The sequence below is a fragment of the Cloeon dipterum genome, chromosome 1 (assembly GCF_949628265.1).
Source record: "Cloeon dipterum chromosome 1, ieCloDipt1.1, whole genome shotgun sequence".
Classification (NCBI taxonomy): domain Eukaryota; kingdom Metazoa; phylum Arthropoda; class Insecta; order Ephemeroptera; family Baetidae; genus Cloeon; species Cloeon dipterum.
The window spans coordinates 38,367,626-38,382,303 of record NC_088786.1 but is presented as its reverse complement, the minus strand read 5'-3'; the positions used below and the strand labels follow the sequence as shown (position 1 = coordinate 38,382,303).

Below are 14,678 nucleotides of genomic sequence, written 5' to 3'. Positions count from 1 at the left end.
TTTCAGTTATCATGTACTGTTCTAATTTTTCAGGGGTGAGTGAAGGAGCAGAGAGTGTTTGTGGAATTTCTGATGCCAGTGCCTTTTGCCACATGAAAAGAGATCAACAGAAAGTGTCGAAAAGTGGATGACATGCTTCGCCACCAGTTACTAGAAGAAGGAAGGAGTTGAGCAAGGCAGGGTTTCAGTTATCATGTACTGTTCTAATTTTTCAGGGGTGAGTGAAGGAGCAGAGAGTGTTTGTGGAATTTCTGATGCCAGTGCCTTTTGCCACATGAAAAGAGATCAACAGAAAGTGTCGAAAAGTGGATGACATGCTTCGCCACCAGTTACTAGAAGAAGGAAGGAGTTGAGCAAGGCAGGGTTTCAGTTATCATGTACTGTTCTAATTTTTCAGGGGTGAGTGAAGGAGCAGAGAGTGTTTGTGGAATTTCTGATGCCAGTGCCTTTTGCCACATGAAAAGAGATCAACAGAAAGTGTCGAAAAGTGGATGACATGCTTCGCCACCAGTTACTAGAGGTAGGATGGAGTTGAGCAAAGCAGCGTTTCAGTTATCATGTACTTGTCTAATTTTTCAGGTGTGCGTTTGAATGAGCAATGAGTGTTTGAGGAATTTCTGATACCTGTGTCTTTTGCCACATAAAAAGAGATCCAACAGAAATCGTCGAAAAGCGGAGGACATGCTTGGCCTGCGCCGGCATCTCTTGGGGTAGGATTTAATTGTACCATTTGTGATTTTATGTAGTTATATTCTCTGTATAGTTATTGATTTGAAGTTTATAACAAGGACTGTCTAATGTGTTTGGGTTTTGATTAAATCAATTATATTGTACAATTTTAACAAGTTTATTGGTATAATTGAAATATCCTCCCTTACACTATAGATTCATTGCAAGCTGTCTCTCAGCAGCCAATCTTCTTAGATTTTGATTACTCTGTAGTTCCTCTAGCCCTGGTTTTGGAACACTTACAGTCGATTTTGGAATGCTGTATGGGGGTGAAAGGAGTTTTAGTTGCTCTTCCTCACTTCCTAGGAATTCATCGGGGTGTCCTGCATACTGAAGGATGTCATGAATTAGGTCATACCTCCAGGTATGATCTTTTGTTTCATAGGTATTTTCCAGGGAAAAGGCTTTTCGTGATTTAGAATATCTTGTGTGACTCCCAGTTACTGCCCTTCCAACGTTATTGTTGTGATCCAGGATGGCAAGTATCATTCTCAGTTGCATGTTTTCGAACATATAATGGAGTCTCTTAGGGGCATAGACCAAAATTTCGTTGTGGAAGGACTCAAGTTGTCCAGTGTGAACGTAGAACCTGCAGTGTGTCAGGTCTCGCAAAAATGATGGTTTGTGTGTTACCTAAAATGAGATATTATAGATAAGACAATAAAATTTTGTATTTATTACTTTTCTTAGAGCCAAAAGCGCGTCATCATCAGTGACCCAATCCGTGTTTTGCTGGCGTTCATGATCGTAATTTGGGTGCTCACAAGACAATGCTTTCCCCTCTTTTTGCCATTCATGTTCTCCTCGGAGATGATGATTGAGTGAGTCCCACTTCTCCAGCAGCACATCAGCGCTTCCCCCACAGGTACTACTGCAGTACCAAAGGTGCTTAATGATGGAATCAAGCCATGGCTCCAAACATTTATGGGTTTTTGCAGTTTTACTTAAACTCTTCCTAAGAGACTTCGCCAAGTGCCAGACCTGTGATTAGTTTTGGAGGTGCTCTATGACATTAATTTTGCCGCTAAATCGGGTTTGTAAACTTACATCGAAAGAATGTTCAATCCCTTTGAACTGCTCCCTCATCAGTTTTGCTACAGACCTATTTCTGTCAGAGCAAAATGTCTTGATTTTCTTGGACCCAATTTCTTCTACAACTCTCTTGAACGTGTGGTTGAAAGATTTGGACTCCATCTCACCATCTTCGAACCCTTTTTGAAAAAGGACAAAGTCAACAATTTTGCTGTCTTTGTTTGACATGATGGAGTAAAGGGAATATTTGGCACTAAACCCAGGAGAATCGAACCTAGCATCGCCAGAAAATACTAGATCTTCTTCTTTTTTCAACTCTTCATAAATCTCCTGTCTCATTTTGATCCATGAATGCCTCAATACTGGTGCGATAAATGTGCTGACATGGTTGTAAAATGTGGTCTTACCCATAAAGGCAAGACCAATGCTATCAGCAATCTTCTTGAAGGCCGTGAACCCGAGGCCTGTGCAAAATATTGCAGCACTCAGCAGCAAATTGACAATTGGCATTTTGTTCTTTGTCTTTGACGACGAGTTCCAAACTAACTCGTGCTTTGAATTTTTGGTACAAGTTGTTTTATATGATACACAAGCTCCAGTGCGCACTCGTTCAACTTCATTCATTGATCCACATGTTGAACAATTTGTGAAAAGTTGATCCAATTTGCAAACGTCTACAAGCACGTGTTTGATGCCATTCATACGAGCGTCGAATTCATCAGGATCATTGTCAAGAGAGGACTGTAGAGTCGATTCATTTAATGCGGATTTATCTGGCATGTATTCAGGGTCTTGATTGTCACAAATCTCATCTTCACTACAGTCAGGTGCTGGCGATGCTGGAGGGGAAAAACTTTTGGGTGAAGGTGGAGAACAATCCACGTCATCTGGCTGTTTTCTCTTTGGAGTGCTGACTTTGGACGGACTTGGAATAAATAAAACTTCTTCTACAGATTTTGCAGGTGACACTTCCATGGGAAGAAGAATTTGTTTCCTTTTTGAAGCTCTCTTCTCTCTTCTACTCATGGTCAGCGTTGCATTTGATTTCTCTGAAGGAGATTGGTCTGTACTTGATGGAACAACTCCTGATGCGGAGGGGGATATTTCTACTATTGTGCCTGGATTTGATTCCCTTGTTTCCGGCACTTTTTCCGAGGCACTCGACTTCACACCTCTTCTGGTGGTTGTGGCTTTCTTCCCTGTCACTACAATCAAATTTTATTTCCATCAGCAACTGTCCGTAGATATTAATATTCATTTTTAATTCAAAAGTGTTGATAGAAATTCAATTCTATTCATTTTTAAACGTTATATATCAATTGTATTTGTAAAAGATGAAATGAATATATTTTCGTGATTCTTATCATTTTGTTTTTTAATTTTACTAAACAGTCTTGGAAATTAACCTTTTGTCAAATTTTGGCTTGGTACGGCAAATTCAGATAATTTGGGCCTTTTTGCCGGCTTTGGTACATCGACTACTGCATGAAAATCTGCGGGGTTGAAGTGGTCTCCACAGATGTGTGAGTCTTTTTCAATTTCAAATTTGAGCCCACATCTTTCTTCCCATTGTTGAAGCCTATTTGATAAAAAAATAATTATTCAATAAATCTTGGAAACGACAAAATTATAATAAACTTTCAAACTTACAGCTGTGGGTTAGAAAAGGGAATTTTGTAAAAATGCTTTACTCCTTTGCCTCTCCCAGAAGAAGCTGAACAGAGTACACACTTCGTTCTTCCCATGGTTGGGCAAATTTAACTCATTTTCAGCCTTCCTAAACTATGGTTTTATTGAACATAAACAAAGATGGAGTTTGAAAACAATAAATGTTCCCCAAGTTCCCCATATGTTCTCCAATAACAAAGACTTTCGACCAATGACGTGACGAGGAATATATAAGAACAACAAAAATCTCTGCTAGAGCTTTTATAGAAACGAAACCAAAATAACCCACCAAAACAATAAATGAAAACACAAAACCATGGTAATTTTTAACCAAATTGCAGATATACTTGATTGTTTTCAAAATTTATTTTTTAATACAGGCTGAGTCCATGGCAAACTCATTACATATCTTACGGCCTTTTGCACCTGATATAGAACCTCAGATGACTGAAGAAAGAAGATTACAAAAAGAACATGAAACGAACAGAAAAAAGGCACTCTATGAACGTGGTGCTCAACATTTCAGCCTTTGGTGCCATTGTGATAATTGCTCAAATTCCGGTCTCCCAATGGAGAACATTTGCTGTCGTGATACAAATGGCGCTTTATCAAAATTGAAAAAGAGCGAGAAAAAATGTGTCACCCAAACTCAAGGATTTAAAAGCACAGTTCTGAACAAGGACGTTCTCAAGATGTTGAAAAACACTTTACTCTTGTACACAAAAAATGTTGAGCATAGGCGCAAACTAAAAATGAACAATAATTCAAGCAGGCGCTTTGTTGCATACAAAAGCTACATTTCATGGATATCATCTGGAAAAAAATTGGGAAAAGGAAATAGACAAACAATCCCTGCGTGTGTAGTCAATATCATTAGAAAAAAATGGCCAGAAGCATCAGGTTCCTACATAGGATTTCAACCAGCAAGAGATATACAATAAAAGTCATTTACAAGTCAAATTGAAAATATTTTATTGCTTCATAACTGGTGATACAAAAGCTTCTCTTGTTTTACACATCTGCGAAAAAAAGACCTACTAATCACTGATACTAAGCTTATGAAATTCACGAGGCACACAAATATGGCATCAGAAATTACTCAAACACTCTGCTCCTTCACTCACCCCTGAAAAATTAGAACAGTACATGATAACTGAAACCCTGCTTTGCTCAACTCCATCCTACCTCTAGTAACTGGTGGCCACAGCAGGCGAAGCATTACATCCGCTTTTCGACGTTTTCTATTGATCTCTTTTCATGTGGCAAAAGGCACTGGCATCAGAAATTCCACAAACACTCTCTGCTCCTTCACTCACCCCTGAGACATTAGACCAGTACATGATAACTGAAACCCTGCTTTGCTCAACTCCATCCTACCTCTAGTAACTGGTGGCCACAGCAGGCGAAGCATGTCATCCACTTTTCGACACTTTCTGTTGATCTCTTTTCATGTGGCAAAAGGCACTGGCATCAGAAATTCCACAAACACTCTCTGCTCCTTCACTCACCCCTGAAAAATTAGAACAGTACATGATAACTGAAACCCTGCCTTGCTCAACTCCTTCCTTCTTCTAGTAACTGGTGGCGAAGCATGTCATCCACTTTTCGACACTTTCTGTTGATCTCTTTTCATGTGGCAAAAGGCACTGGCATCAGAAATTCCACAAACACTCTCTGCTCCTTCACTCACCCCTGAGACATTAGAACAGTACATGATAACTGAAACCCTGCCTTGCTCAACTCCTTCCTTCTTCTAGTAACTGGTGGCGAAGCATGTCATCCACTTTTCGACACTTTCTGTTGATCTCTTTTCATGTGGCAAAAGGCACTGGCATCAGAAATTCCACAAACACTCTCTGCTCCTTCACTCACCCCTGAAAAATTAGAACAGTACATGATAACTGAAACCCTGCCTTGCTCAACTCCTTCCTTCTTCTAGTAACTGGTGGCGAAGCATGTCATCCACTTTTCGACACTTTCTGTTGATCTCTTTTCATGTGGCAAAAGGCACTGGCATCAGAAATTCCACAAACACTCTCTGCTCCTTCACTCACCTCTGAAAAATTAGAACAGTACATGATAACTGAAACCCTGCCTTGCTCAACTCCTTTCTTCTTCTAGTAACTGGTGGCGAAGCATGTCATCCACTTTTCGACACTTTCTGTTGATCTCTTTTCATGTGGCAAAAGGCACTGGCATCAGAAATTCCACAAACACTCTCTGCTCCTTCACTCACCCCTGAAAAATTAGAACAGTACATGATAACTGAAACCCTGCCTTGCTCAACTCCTTTCTTCTTCTAGTAACTGGTGGCGAAGCATGTCATCCACTTTTCGACACTTTCTGTTGATCTCTTTTCATGTGGCAAAAGGCACTGGCATCAGAAATTCCACAAACACTCTCTGCTCCTTCACTCACCCCTGAAAAATTAGAACAGTACATGATAACTGAAACCCTGCCTTGCTCAACTCCTTTCTTCTAGTAACTGGTGGCGAAGCATGTCATCCACTTTTCGACACTTTCTGTTGATCTCTTTTCATGTGGCAAAAGGCACTGGCATCAGAAATTCCACAAACACTCTCTGCTCCTTCACTCACCCCTGAAAAATTAGAACAGTACATGATAACTGAAACCCTGCCTTGCTCAACTCCTTCCTTCTTCTAGTAACTGGTGGCGAAGCATGTCATCCACTTTTCGACACTTTCTGTTGATCTCTTTTCATGTGGCAAAAGGCACTGGCATCAGAAATTCCACAAACACTCTCTGCTCCTTCACTCACCCCTGAAAAATTAGAACAGTACATGATAACTGAAACCCTGCCTTGCTCAACTCCTTCCTTCTTCTAGTAACTGGTGGCGAAGCATGTCATCCACTTTTCGACACTTTCTGTTGATCTCTTTTCATGTGGCAAAAGGCACTGGCATCAGAAATTCCACAAACACTCTCTGCTCCTTCACTCACCCCTGAAAAATTAGAACAGTACATGATAACTGAAACCCTGCCTTGCTCAACTCCTTCCTTCTTCTAGTAACTGGTGGCGAAGCATGTCATCCACTTTTCGACACTTTCTGTTGATCTCTTTTCATGTGGCAAAAGGCACTGGCATCAGAAATTCCACAAACACTCTCTGCTCCTTCACTCACCCCTGAAAAATTAGAACAGTACATGATAACTGAAACCCTGCCTTGCTCAACTCCTTCCTTCTTCTAGTAACTGGTGGCGAAGCATGTCATCCACTTTTCGACACTTTCTGTTGATCTCTTTTCATGTGGCAAAAGGCACTGGCATCAGAAATTCCACAAACACTCTCTGCTCCTTCACTCACCTCTGAAAAATTAGAACAGTACATGATAACTGAAACCCTGCCTTGCTCAACTCCTTTCTTCTTCTAGTAACTGGTGGCGAAGCATGTCATCCACTTTTCGACACTTTCTGTTGATCTCTTTTCATGTGGCAAAAGGCACTGGCATCAGAAATTCCACAAACACTCTCTGCTCCTTCACTCACCCCTGAAAAATTAGAACAGTACATGATAACTGAAACCCTGCCTTGCTCAACTCCTTCCTTCTTCTAGTAACTGGTGGCGAAGCATGTCATCCACTTTTCGACACTTTCTGTTGATCTCTTTTCATGTGGCAAAAGGCACTGGCATCAGAAATTCCACAAACACTCTCTGCTCCTTCACTCACCCCTGAAAAATTAGAACAGTACATGATAACTGAAACCCTGCCTTGCTCAACTCCTTTCTTCTAGTAACTGGTGGCGAAGCATGTCATCCACTTTTCGACACTTTCTGTTGATCTCTTTTCATGTGGCAAAAGGCACTGGCATCAGAAATTCCACAAACACTCTCTGCTCCTTCACTCACCCCTGAAAAATTAGAACAGTACATGATAACTGAAACCCTGCCTTGCTCAACTCCTTCCTTCTTCTAGTAACTGGTGGCGAAGCATGTCATCCACTTTTCGACACTTTCTGTTGATCTCTTTTCATGTGGCAAAAGGCACTGGCATCAGAAATTCCACAAACACTCTCTGCTCCTTCACTCACCCCTGAAAAATTAGAACAGTACATGATAACTGAAACCCTGCCTTGCTCAACTCCTTCCTTCTTCTAGTAACTGGTGGCGAAGCATGTCATCCACTTTTCGACACTTTCTGTTGATCTCTTTTCATGTGGCAAAAGGCACTGGCATCAGAAATTCCACAAACACTCTCTGCTCCTTCACTCACCCCTGAAAAATTAGAACAGTACATGATAACTGAAAACCTGCCTTGCTCAACTCCTTCCTTCTTCTAGTAACTGGTGGCGAAGCATGTCATCCACTTTTCGACACTTTCTGTTGATCTCTTTTCATGTGGCAAAAGGCACTGGCATCAGAAATTCCACAAACACTCTCTGCTCCTTCACTCACCCCTGAAAAATTAGAACAGTACATGATAACTGAAACCCTGCCTTGCTCAACTCCTTCCTTCTTCTAGTAACTGGTGGCGAAGCATGTCATCCACTTTTCGACACTTTCTGTTGATCTCTTTTCATGTGGCAAAAGGCACTGGCATCAGAAATTCCACAAACACTCTCTGCTCCTTCACTCACCTCTGAAAAATTAGAACAGTACATGATAACTGAAACCCTGCCTTGCTCAACTCCTTTCTTCTTCTAGTAACTGGTGGCGAAGCATGTCATCCACTTTTCGACACTTTCTGTTGATCTCTTTTCATGTGGCAAAAGGCACTGGCATCAGAAATTCCACAAACACTCTCTGCTCCTTCACTCACCCCTGAAAAATTAGAACAGTACATGATAACTGAAACCCTGCCTTGCTCAACTCCTTTCTTCTTCTAGTAACTGGTGGCGAAGCATGTCATCCACTTTTCGACACTTTCTGTTGATCTCTTTTCATGTGGCAAAAGGCACTGGCATCAGAAATTCCACAAACACTCTCTGCTCCTTCACTCACCCCTGAAAAATTAGAACAGTACATGATAACTGAAACCCTGCCTTGCTCAACTCCTTTCTTCTAGTAACTGGTGGCGAAGCATGTCATCCACTTTTCGACACTTTCTGTTGATCTCTTTTCATGTGGCAAAAGGCACTGGCATCAGAAATTCCACAAACACTCTCTGCTCCTTCACTCACCCCTGAAAAATTAGAACAGTACATGATAACTGAAACCCTGCCTTGCTCAACTCCTTCCTTCTTCTAGTAACTGGTGGCGAAGCATGTCATCCACTTTTCGACACTTTCTGTTGATCTCTTTTCATGTGGCAAAAGGCACTGGCATCAGAAATTCCACAAACACTCTCTGCTCCTTCACTCACCCCTGAAAAATTAGAACAGTACATGATAACTGAAACCCTGCCTTGCTCAACTCCTTCCTTCTTCTAGTAACTGGTGGCGAAGCATGTCATCCACTTTTCGACACTTTCTGTTGATCTCTTTTCATGTGGCAAAAGGCACTGGCATCAGAAATTCCACAAACACTCTCTGCTCCTTCACTCACCCCTGAAAAATTAGAACAGTACATGATAACTGAAACCCTGCCTTGCTCAACTCCTTCCTTCTTCTAGTAACTGGTGGCGAAGCATGTCATCCACTTTTCGACACTTTCTGTTGATCTCTTTTCATGTGGCAAAAGGCACTGGCATCAGAAATTCCACAAACACTCTCTGCTCCTTCACTCACCCCTGAAAAATTAGAACAGTACATGATAACTGAAACCCTGCCTTGCTCAACTCCTTCCTTCTTCTAGTAACTGGTGGCGAAGCATGTCATCCACTTTTCGACACTTTCTGTTGATCTCTTTTCATGTGGCAAAAGGCACTGGCATCAGAAATTCCACAAACACTCTCTGCTCCTTCACTCACCCCTGAAAAATTAGAACAGTACATGATAACTGAAACCCTGCCTTGCTCAACTCCTTCCTTCTTCTAGTAACTGGTGGCGAAGCATGTCATCCACTTTTCGACACTTTCTGTTGATCTCTTTTCATGTGGCAAAAGGCACTGGCATCAGAAATTCCACAAACACTCTCTGCTCCTTCACTCACCCCTGAAAAATTAGAACAGTACATGATAACTGAAACCCTGCCTTGCTCAACTCCTTCCTTCTTCTAGTAACTGGTGGCGAAGCATGTCATCCACTTTTCGACACTTTCTGTTGATCTCTTTTCATGTGGCAAAAGGCACTGGCATCAGAAATTCCACAAACACTCTCTGCTCCTTCACTCACCCCTGAAAAATTAGAACAGTACATGATAACTGAAACCCTGCCTTGCTCAACTCCTTTCTTCTTCTAGTAACTGGTGGCGAAGCATGTCATCCACTTTTCGACACTTTCTGTTGATCTCTTTTCATGTGGCAAAAGGCACTGGCATCAGAAATTCCACAAACACTCTCTGCTCCTTCACTCACCCCTGAAAAATTAGAACAGTACATGATAACTGAAACCCTGCCTTGCTCAACTCCTTCCTTCTTCTAGTAACTGGTGGCGAAGCATGTCATCCACTTTTCGACACTTTCTGTTGATCTCTTTTCATGTGGCAAAAGGCACTGGCATCAGAAATTCCACAAACACTCTCTGCTCCTTCACTCACCCCTGAAAAATTAGAACAGTACATGATAACTGAAACCCTGCCTTGCTCAACTCCTTTCTTCTAGTAACTGGTGGCGAAGCATGTCATCCACTTTTCGACACTTTCTGTTGATCTCTTTTCATGTGGCAAAAGGCACTGGCATCAGAAATTCCACAAACACTCTCTGCTCCTTCACTCACCCCTGAAAAATTAGAACAGTACATGATAACTGAAACCCTGCCTTGCTCAACTCCTTCCTTCTTCTAGTAACTGGTGGCGAAGCATGTCATCCACTTTTCGACACTTTCTGTTGATCTCTTTTCATGTGGCAAAAGGCACTGGCATCAGAAATTCCACAAACACTCTCTGCTCCTTCACTCACCCCTGAAAAATTAGAACAGTACATGATAACTGAAACCCTGCCTTGCTCAACTCCTTCCTTCTTCTAGTAACTGGTGGCGAAGCATGTCATCCACTTTTCGACACTTTCTGTTGATCTCTTTTCATGTGGCAAAAGGCACTGGCATCAGAAATTCCACAAACACTCTCTGCTCCTTCACTCACCCCTGAAAAATTAGAACAGTACATGATAACTGAAAACCTGCCTTGCTCAACTCCTTCCTTCTTCTAGTAACTGGTGGCGAAGCATGTCATCCACTTTTCGACACTTTCTGTTGATCTCTTTTCATGTGGCAAAAGGCACTGGCATCAGAAATTCCACAAACACTCTCTGCTCCTTCACTCACCCCTGAAAAATTAGAACAGTACATGATAACTGAAACCCTGCCTTGCTCAACTCCTTCCTTCTTCTAGTAACTGGTGGCGAAGCATGTCATCCACTTTTCGACACTTTCTGTTGATCTCTTTTCATGTGGCAAAAGGCACTGGCATCAGAAATTCCACAAACACTCTCTGCTCCTTCACTCACCTCTGAAAAATTAGAACAGTACATGATAACTGAAACCCTGCCTTGCTCAACTCCTTTCTTCTTCTAGTAACTGGTGGCGAAGCATGTCATCCACTTTTCGACACTTTCTGTTGATCTCTTTTCATGTGGCAAAAGGCACTGGCATCAGAAATTCCACAAACACTCTCTGCTCCTTCACTCACCCCTGAAAAATTAGAACAGTACATGATAACTGAAACCCTGCCTTGCTCAACTCCTTTCTTCTTCTAGTAACTGGTGGCGAAGCATGTCATCCACTTTTCGACACTTTCTGTTGATCTCTTTTCATGTGGCAAAAGGCACTGGCATCAGAAATTCCACAAACACTCTCTGCTCCTTCACTCACCCCTGAAAAATTAGAACAGTACATGATAACTGAAACCCTGCCTTGCTCAACTCCTTTCTTCTAGTAACTGGTGGCGAAGCATGTCATCCACTTTTCGACACTTTCTGTTGATCTCTTTTCATGTGGCAAAAGGCACTGGCATCAGAAATTCCACAAACACTCTCTGCTCCTTCACTCACCCCTGAAAAATTAGAACAGTACATGATAACTGAAACCCTGCCTTGCTCAACTCCTTCCTTCTTCTAGTAACTGGTGGCGAAGCATGTCATCCACTTTTCGACACTTTCTGTTGATCTCTTTTCATGTGGCAAAAGGCACTGGCATCAGAAATTCCACAAACACTCTCTGCTCCTTCACTCACCCCTGAAAAATTAGAACAGTACATGATAACTGAAACCCTGCCTTGCTCAACTCCTTCCTTCTTCTAGTAACTGGTGGCGAAGCATGTCATCCACTTTTCGACACTTTCTGTTGATCTCTTTTCATGTGGCAAAAGGCACTGGCATCAGAAATTCCACAAACACTCTCTGCTCCTTCACTCACCCCTGAAAAATTAGAACAGTACATGATAACTGAAACCCTGCCTTGCTCAACTCCTTCCTTCTTCTAGTAACTGGTGGCGAAGCATGTCATCCACTTTTCGACACTTTCTGTTGATCTCTTTTCATGTGGCAAAAGGCACTGGCATCAGAAATTCCACAAACACTCTCTGCTCCTTCACTCACCCCTGAAAAATTAGAACAGTACATGATAACTGAAACCCTGCCTTGCTCAACTCCTTCCTTCTTCTAGTAACTGGTGGCGAAGCATGTCATCCACTTTTCGACACTTTCTGTTGATCTCTTTTCATGTGGCAAAAGGCACTGGCATCAGAAATTCCACAAACACTCTCTGCTCCTTCACTCACCTCTGAAAAATTAGAACAGTACATGATAACTGAAACCCTGCCTTGCTCAACTCCTTTCTTCTTCTAGTAACTGGTGGCGAAGCATGTCATCCACTTTTCGACACTTTCTGTTGATCTCTTTTCATGTGGCAAAAGGCACTGGCATCAGAAATTCCACAAACACTCTCTGCTCCTTCACTCACCCCTGAAAAATTAGAACAGTACATGATAACTGAAACCCTGCCTTGCTCAACTCCTTTCTTCTAGTAACTGGTGGCGAAGCATGTCATCCACTTTTCGACACTTTCTGTTGATCTCTTTTCATGTGGCAAAAGGCACTGGCATCAGAAATTCCACAAACACTCTCTGCTCCTTCACTCACCCCTGAAAAATTAGAACAGTACATGATAACTGAAACCCTGCCTTGCTCAACTCCTTCCTTCTTCTAGTAACTGGTGGCGAAGCATGTCATCCACTTTTCGACACTTTCTGTTGATCTCTTTTCATGTGGCAAAAGGCACTGGCATCAGAAATTCCACAAACACTCTCTGCTCCTTCACTCACCCCTGAAAAATTAGAACAGTACATGATAACTGAAACCCTGCCTTGCTCAACTCCTTCCTTCTTCTAGTAACTGGTGGCGAAGCATGTCATCCACTTTTCGACACTTTCTGTTGATCTCTTTTCATGTGGCAAAAGGCACTGGCATCAGAAATTCCACAAACACTCTCTGCTCCTTCACTCACCCCTGAAAAATTAGAACAGTACATGATAACTGAAAACCTGCCTTGCTCAACTCCTTCCTTCTTCTAGTAACTGGTGGCGAAGCATGTCATCCACTTTTTGACACTTTCTGTTGATCTCTTTTCATGTGGCAAAAGGCACTGGCATCAGAAATTCCACAAACACTCTCTGCTCCTTCACTCACCCCTGAAAAATTAGAACAGTACATGATAACTGAAACCCTGCCTTGCTCAACTCCTTCCTTCTTCTAGTAACTGGTGGCGAAGCATGTCATCCACTTTTCGACACTTTCTGTTGATCTCTTTTCATGTGGCAAAAGGCACTGGCATCAGAAATTCCACAAACACTCTCTGCTCCTTCACTCACCCCTGAAAAATTAGAACAGTACATGATAACTGAAAACCTGCCTTGCTCAACTCCTTCCTTCTTCTAGTAACTGGTGGCGAAGCATGTCATCCACTTTTCGACACTTTCTGTTGATCTCTTTTCATGTGGCAAAAGGCACTGGCATCAGAAATTCCACAAACACTCTCTGCTCCTTCACTCACCCCTGAAAAATTAGAACAGTACATGATAACTGAAACCCTGCCTTGCTCAACTCCTTTCTTCTAGTAACTGGTGGCGAAGCATGTCATCCACTTTTCGACACTTTCTGTTGATCTCTTTTCATGTGGCAAAAGGCACTGGCATCAGAAATTCCACAAACACTCTCTGCTCCTTCACTCACCCCTGAAAAATTAGAACCGTACATGATAACTGAAACCCTGCCTTGCTCAACTCCTTCCTTCTTCTAGTAACTGGTGGCGAAGCATGTCATCCACTTTTCGACACTTTCTGTTGATCTCTTTTCATGTGGCAAAAGGCACTGGCATCAGAAATTCCACAAACACTCTCTGCTCCTTCACTCACCCCTGAAAAATTAGAACAGTACATGATAACTGAAACCCTGCCTTGCTCAACTCCTTCCTTCTTCTAGTAACTGGTGGCGAAGCATGTCATCCACTTTTCGACACTTTCTGTTGATCTCTTTTCATGTGGCAAAAGGCACTGGCATCAGAAATTCCACAAACACTCTCTGCTCCTTCACTCACCTCTGAAAAATTAGAACAGTACATGATAACTGAAACCCTGCCTTGCTCAACTCCTTTCTTCTTCTAGTAACTGGTGGCGAAGCATGTCATCCACTTTTCGACACTTTCTGTTGATCTCTTTTCATGTGGCAAAAGGCACTGGCATCAGAAATTCCACAAACACTCTCTGCTCCTTCACTCACCTCTGAAAAATTAGAACAGTACATGATAACTGAAACCCTGCCTTGCTCAACTCCTTTCTTCTTCTAGTAACTGGTGGCGAAGCATGTCATCCACTTTTCGACACTTTCTGTTGATCTCTTTTCATGTGGCAAAAGGCACTGGCATCAGAAATTCCACAAACACTCTCTGCTCCTTCACTCACCCCTGAAAAATTAGAACAGTACATGATAACTGAAACCCTGCCTTGCTCAACTCCTTTCTTCTTCTAGTAACTGGTGGCGAAGCATGTCATCCACTTTTCGACACTTTCTGTTGATCTCTTTTCATGTGGCAAAAGGCACTGGCATCAGAAATTCCACAAACACTCTCTGCTCCTTCACTCACCCCTGAAAAATTAGAACAGTACATGATAACTGAAACCCTGCCTTGCTCAACTCCTTTCTTCTAGTAACTGGTGGCGAAGCATGTCATCCACTTTTCGACACTTTCTGTTGATCTCT

General features: G+C 42.2%; 1 protein-coding gene across 1 annotated transcript; it reads right to left on the bottom strand.

The window, feature by feature from the left end:
• Window positions 1–879: 879 nt before the first annotated feature.
• Window positions 880–4,550, bottom strand: LOC135942874 (uncharacterized). The gene is made up of 3 exons (XM_065489217.1): window positions 1,777–4,550; window positions 1,411–1,710; window positions 880–1,362 (listed from the first exon to the last, which is right to left on the bottom strand). Exons 1-3 carry the CDS (start codon window positions 2,785–2,787, stop codon window positions 880–882), a joined length of 1,794 nt encoding a protein of 597 aa, XP_065345289.1. The 5' UTR covers window positions 2,788–4,550.
• Between the last annotated feature and the right edge of the window lie 10,128 nt (window positions 4,551–14,678).